This window comes from Aotus nancymaae, unplaced genomic scaffold (genome assembly GCF_030222135.1).
Source record: "Aotus nancymaae isolate 86718 unplaced genomic scaffold, 86718_ANA_hifiasm-v0.15.2.pri h1tg000022l_1, whole genome shotgun sequence".
Classification (NCBI taxonomy): domain Eukaryota; kingdom Metazoa; phylum Chordata; class Mammalia; order Primates; family Aotidae; genus Aotus; species Aotus nancymaae.
This window is the reverse complement of record NW_026988435.1, coordinates 11962904-11969811: the sequence shown is the minus strand read 5'-3', so window position 1 is coordinate 11969811 and position 6908 is coordinate 11962904. Positions and strand designations below refer to the sequence as shown.

The following is a 6908-nucleotide window of genomic DNA, read 5'->3' as shown; positions in this document are numbered from 1 at the left end:
ACAGACTACTGTGTTTCATTTGTGTGATGAGTTCTGACCAGTTTTAGTCAAGAATTCTTGTTTTCTCTGACCCAGCTGAAGACAGGATCTTAGAAGGGCAATAAAAACAGCAATGGCTATGAGACAAATGTGCTTGAAGGTGCCAGCTTTGGATCACCCCAATTAAAAAACACAATGAAAAAACAACTTCGTTTTCCTATCCAGGATCCAGCTCTATCCAACAGTTTTAAATGAGACAGAATTTTCCAAAACAGAAATAATCCAAAACAAAACAAGGATGCAGATCTATCAGAATTAAATACTGAAAAGAACGGTCTAAAATCATTTCCCCACTAATAAACAGTAAGGCTTTGTAACCAGTTATGTATCAAAATTGATCAAACAGTAGTAAAATACAAATAAAACTTTCTTTACGTCAGAATTGGGGCTATTCATTTGGAAGAGGATGGACCAGGTCAAACGTGTATAGGAACGACCCTGTTTCAGGATGCTTTGTTGGACAAGCACATTTCGCCAACTGTTAAAAAGCTTCTGAGATAAATTTGTGATTCTAATTAAATTTTAAGATTCTATGCCACCGCAGAAATAAGGATTTTTTTTTTTTTTTTTTTTTTTTTTTTTTTTTTTTTTTAAGGAACCCCTTTAAGAAAGGGGGCATTGAATCTCTAACTTCTGCAAAGATCCAAGATGGTTCCCAGCACAGGCCCCAGAGTCTTGTTAAATCAAATGCATGCATTATTGCTAAGAAGAGTCACCGAGGGTCGAAATTCTGTTCCACAGTTTCCTAGGGAGCCATCCAGAATGGCATCTGTTGTTCAGCTTGTGGTTGTGATGAAGGATACTGGTATCCCAAACTCCAGCTCTGTGGAAAACTACTTGCATTTTTATGACCTCCATGTTCCTCCTCTTCATCAGATGAATCTGCAGCATAAGCCACCAAGCCAAATCCCTTCTCTGTAGTTTTCATCTTCTTGGCTGGATAATCATGGCTCCCTGTCAAGGTCCCAGACCCATTCCTTTCATCAGACTCTGTTTTTATTCCAGTCACTGGAAAGGCTGGTGGAGGCATCAACTGCCTGTCCCTCTCTCTCTCTTTGCCTGAGGAACTTGCTGGCTTCGATCCTGCACCTTCAATCTCATTCTGACTGGAGAAGCCTGTACCTAAATTAGTCATATGAATGGGTCCATGCTGGTATCCAAGCAGTCCAGATTCCCGTTCATCTGATAGCTCCTCCGTGAATCGTCTCTTCTGTGCCTGGGGCTGACTTGGGAGTGGGGGCTGGGGCTGGGGCTGGGGCCCAGCAGGCAAGGCAGTTTTGACAGGAGCAGCAGGAATAAAAGGACCACCCATCGGACTCTGTCCAGTGCTAGCTGGAGGCTGCACTTGTGTTATCGGGTATTGTGTTGGCACAGGTGGGACTCCAGTAGGTAATGCTGGCAAGACTCCAGGTGCTAATGAAACAGCTGGTGGCACTATTCTTGGTACTCTGTAGGGAGGTTGAACTGGCTGCTGAGGAGGGGGAACAACAGGGTAACCAGACTGACAGCCATTGGATGGATAATATGGTGGTTGAGGAGGGACACTACTTATAGCAGAGGGTTGTGTATAGCCTGGTAAAGGTACAGCAGTATTAATCTGATTCACAAATCTAGAATATTCAGCATGAACTGTTTGCGAAAGATTCTCACAAAGCTTCTTGGCAGCAGCCAGACCTTCTGGTTTGGGGTGACTGATATAAATATACATAGGTTCAAAAGCTTCTCGGCCAGATGCTGGCTCAGTGCAACCTGATCCTTTGCCCCGTAGGAAGACTTTGGCACCTGTTTCAATCTGAATGTGCTGCAAATAGGAGCAGCCTGGACCTTCTACCTTCTCCTTGACATTAAAAGTGGGCACAGCATGTTCTAGACCCACAAACAATTTATCTTGAACATAATGCATCCCTGACTGGAAGGGAGGCTTCTGGCTAACAGCTGGAGACAACTGAGCAATGAGTGCTGGCTGATGATAGACAGTTACTGTTGCACCATTGAAAGTTGGACTTGTTCCTGTGGCAGCTTTTACCACTCCATTGGTGATAATTTCTTTGATCCGGTTTACAGCTCTGTCCACTAATTCCCGTGTCTGGCCCTGAACATGAAGATATAATGGACGATCCCCTGGTCCCACTTTGGTTTTTTCCTCAGTTGTCATGAACCTCCCTCGAGTTGACACTGCAGCGCCACTAAGTCGGCTGCTCTCGTCTTGAGTCTGTCCTCGAGTCAGCAAGTTCCTACATGTGAGAGGCACATCGTTAATTTCTACTTCAGCTACCACCAGCTCATCCTTGCTTTTATTGCTAGTTAGGCCTTTGCCAGGGGCCTGAAGCTTCTCAGAAGCATTCTGAGTTGGTTTGAGCTTCCCTTTTGCCATGAGCATGGCATTGATCTTGGCAGCCACAGCAGCAGCAGCATCCAAGGCTCCTGAAGGAGCAGCTGTGGTGCCCCCAGGACTTCCCCCACTGTTGGTGACCTCCCCACCTGGGGCCGCTGGCGGGAGGAAGAGAAGTGGGGCTGGAGCTGGTTGGTCCCATTTGCTGCGGCGCCCGCCAGCTCCAGGATGTGTCGCGCTCCCCGCGGACATCGTGACTGGCTCTCTATTTTGTGTTCTTATTTTAATCTTCAGTATTTCATGTGACCTAGAAAGTGTTGCTTTTTTCCTAGATAGACTTGAGAGATAACCAAACTCCTAAATTTATCAGTATCTCATGTAAGCAGTCATCCACAACTCTATAAATAAGAGAGTTTAAATCACTTAGCTCTATAAATTATTGTGATGTGCATACTCCTCATCTTTTCCAAATTTAAACTGTTTGCGAGGGCAATGTGTAACTGATGGCACAAGACCATTTGGAAAATCACAGAATATCCTTCTTCAGTCCCCAAAAATCTCCACACATATTCCCTGACCTTTACAGCTAGGTGCAATCATATTGATAAATATTTACCACTATAAACTTAAAATTTCATAGAATTTATTAGCTATGTTATATGTTTTTATTTCTCCATCTTACGCTAACTTTAATAAATGCATTTTTTTTATCTATACAGAAGTTTTGTTGTCACATTTGTGTAAATATCTCCTATAGCTTTGAAGTCAATTGTTTTTCAAAGAAACTGGCAACCGTTGCACAGTTCCACACAAAGTATTTGATTTTTTTAAATCTTGAATAAGAATGCGGATGTAGTTTTATATCATTCAATTCAAAATTTCTGGGCCAAGTAAATAATCTATATGAATACCATCCATTTATCTCAAATGGGACAAGTTCAAGATCATTTGGCACAGTTTGATTACACATTAGATCATTTGGTTGGTACACTTAGAAACTTGTAAAAGCAAGGCTCCTAACTGGTCACATTTTTTTTCTTTTAAGGACAAACTTTAGAAATATTCAAACTTCCAAAATTCAACTGAAACCCACAAGGCATGTTCAAATGTTCAACTCTTCTTTTTTTTTTTCTGCTCCTAATATAAATAACTACAAACCTCACTACTGGGATCCCTAGTCTCTCTTTCAGTCTTTTGACACTGTTTTGGCCATTAAACTGTCAATGTATATCTAATGGAGAGGGATAGTGTCAAAGAAAATTTTTGCTATCTTGATAAAACAGATAAAATGACCAGGAATGGACTTTTTTTTTCTCTTTTCCTCTTCTGTTAGCCTCAGTGTTGGATAGGACTATTAGAACTGACACAATTATCTTTCAATCACAAAAACACCTTGAGGACACATATACCCTCAGTATAGCAAAATGAAAAAATTAAGATATATATTATCAACTACTAATTCAGTGCCTTCCATTGTCTAACTCTGAGATACTTGGTTAAACTGTTCTTTGTACAAATTTTTGTCACTCACATTGACAAATAATTCTACTTGATACATTAACATTGCAATTTTAGTATGTGATCACTCTGACACTTCTTTACTATCGTCAGCTAAGTTAGCACATTTTCTCATTTTATATCCTGCTCTCACTCTCTCTGAAATATTCAATAGAAATTTTGAAAACAAGATTATTTATTCTAAGAAAATGTTAGTTTAGGCTATCGGAAAGGTATGTACAATTTCAAAACCTTTGACACAGTTTCCCACAATACAGAATAAATCATATGAATCTCCTTTAAAAAATGAACAAGGTAATACTGATATTGACCTGTTCTTGGACCTCATTTTCCACAAGTACAGTCATATTAGATTGAGATGAAAGTTTTCACTTTCTTGCTTCCCAACTTTCTGTGTGGGAAATATGATTTTCCTTGATGCTGCAAAAGGCTACCAAGTTAAATCTTTATCTCCTTGTGTGCGATTCAGTGACAAGCCTCAGAGAGCTAAATAGTGGAAATAATTACACACAATCCACTCTCAGGACTTAAGTGTGAAGTCTGACAGCATTGGGCTTTTAACTCTCGTGCAGTATTTGAAAAAAGCCTACTGTGTTATTGTTTTTCCTTCACAAAATTTAACAACAAAACAGCAAAATGAGTTGTTGTTTAGAATTTGGTCATTTTGGTTCATAAAACAAGTTTGCATAATTTTTCCTAGGCCAAAATTAAACTTTTACTGAATAGTTTCATGCTATCTTTTTTGTAACTTTACCCTGAAAAACACATGTTAAATAATCTTATTTAATAGTTGCTTTTTCCCTTGAATTTAAAAAGAAACAACAGGTATTTAGGAAGAGTATTTTGACTTTTTAAAACCTCTGTAAGAATTCAAGGCAACATGTCATTTCAGTGTACTGTTAAAAACTCATGTTGACTACAGTAACATTTGTTGCTCAGAAGAAGGTAGAATTTAATTTATTTTCTCATATTATAGTCCTACTGGGTGGAGAAGAGAACATTTCTAATTTTGTTTTGTATGAAGCTATTGCTTTTTGCACCTATCTTGTGCTGATACAGTGATTATTTTAAGTAATAATGGTAAACTAATATTTTCTGAAAGAAACCGTGGTATGGTCTGAATGAATTCTTTTTCTTGGCTAGAGAGCCAATTTTATTTTTCAGAGTAGGAAAATGAAAATAAAAATATATTCTAGGGAGTTTTGTTTGGGACATTATCTTTTTGGCATAGTTTCTTTGGGTAATTATTATCTTTTTATCTGATTTTAAAAGTATAGTCATTTAAAATAAAATCAGAGTTTTATAGGATAGCATTGGATGTATTATTTTTTCATCTACTTGGGTAATTTGTAAAATAGGATAAATTAACCAAGATGGAAATGTCTCTCCTATTTATAGGAAACTAAATATTCATATTGTATATTAATGAAGCTTTATGTTCCAAATTAATTATGAATGCTTCAAAATAAAGAAAACTAAAGCAACTTTATCAGAAACTACAAACTAACATCATTAATTTATCCTATAATCTGTTGTGATTGAGATTGCCAATCTTTAGGGTTAGTTTACCTTGTCAAACCCAGTTGATTTATAACAAAAAATCCTATTTGAATCAGACTGGCTTTTTATTCCTCTTTAAAAATATACCAAATAAATCAGAACAGATAGTAATCTACCAAATATATAAATTATTTTTTTCTGTTTTAATAAAATTTTTACACTATGGAATATATTTTTGATCTTATTTATTAATAATTCTAACACTTTAACAAGTGGTAAACTTTTCTATGTATTTGTGCATATTCAATGTAAAGGGATTGTTAGTGTTAATATTCAGAGCTTACTAAAGTGGCACAACTTTTTGATGGAAAGTAATTGCATTTGAAGTACAATATCTAAGATGTTGGCATGTTTGTTTATTTTTTTCTCCCATGTGTTCATGATAGTCCCACTACATGGGACAGTATTCCAGTCTAGGAATCATGAGTGTACCTGACAATCTACTTACACTTTTCTGTTTATCAATAAACAGAAACATCAAGAATGGTAAAATACACACAGCATAAGTGTCATTTGTATGCACCAAGCTGAGAGATCCATATATATGTTCTTCAACTGTGGTAGAAAACTACCCCAATACTTCACAATGAACCCTTTAAGATAATAAAGATCTATTCATTGAAATGCTGCTGAATCCTAATCTACCAATATTGCACCCAATGTAGAAGTGGTAAATGTGCATAGGCCAAAAAATATAAGGTCAAACTTTATTGCTCCCATAATTATTTAGTGGTTATGACAATATCATTTATGATAAAAATATCTGGAATTTTCAAGTATTTGCAATACCATATTCCCATTAGAAAATTTGGATATATAAAGAAATAGGCAGTCGTTTCTTGTTACTTGCAATAATTATGTTCTAAAATAATGTATTGGATTAGTAAATACTTAAGAACTGTTCCTAAGAGAAACATATGGTTAGGTTTCTGCAAGCCTCTGTTCACATTTCATCAGTTCATCAATAGGCAACTTACATTATAGATATATATATTTTTAATTAAAGACACACTTTTAAAGATATGTTGTTGATTTATTAGCATTAAACTCAAGTTCAATGGCACTATTATTCATGCCTGAACACAGCTTATCTAATACAAGCAGTATCTCTGGAAAGCACATCAGAACCTTCTTGCATTCAGGAAGGCACGCAGCACTTCAGCATGATGGCTGTGGGCCATGTTAAACAGCAAGTAAACAACGAAAATTGTAAAAGAACAAAACAGAAAATAACAGGGAATATAATAACTGACTATTAGAACTGAGACAAGAAGCCAGTTTATAATCACTTTGTTCAATATCAACTGAACTGTTAAATATTGATTTGGGGGTTACAAATTAAATTTAGTGAGTAAATGAAGTTCCAAATGTGGACTCTGCCAATAATGAGATTAGACTATATATAAGTAAACAGATAGTTTTTTGTATGTATGGCTTTGGGTTCTATGATATAAATATT

The 6908-nt window shown here is 36.6% G+C and overlaps 1 protein-coding gene across 1 annotated transcript; it reads right to left on the bottom strand.

Moving 5' to 3' along the window:
• Window positions 1-631: 631 nt before the first annotated feature.
• LOC105718823 (KH homology domain-containing protein 4-like) lies at window positions 632-2630 on the bottom strand. The gene has a single exon (XM_064379963.1). It carries the CDS (start codon window positions 2621-2623, stop codon window positions 785-787), a length of 1839 nt encoding a protein of 612 aa, XP_064236033.1. The 5' UTR covers window positions 2624-2630; the 3' UTR covers window positions 632-784.
• Window positions 2631-6908: the final 4278 nt, after the last annotated feature.

Coding starts and splice junctions, on each gene's coding strand:
- LOC105718823 (XM_064379963.1), bottom strand. CDS start 2,623: ATGTCCGCGGGGAGCGCGACACATCCTGGAGCTGGCGGGCGCCGCAGC.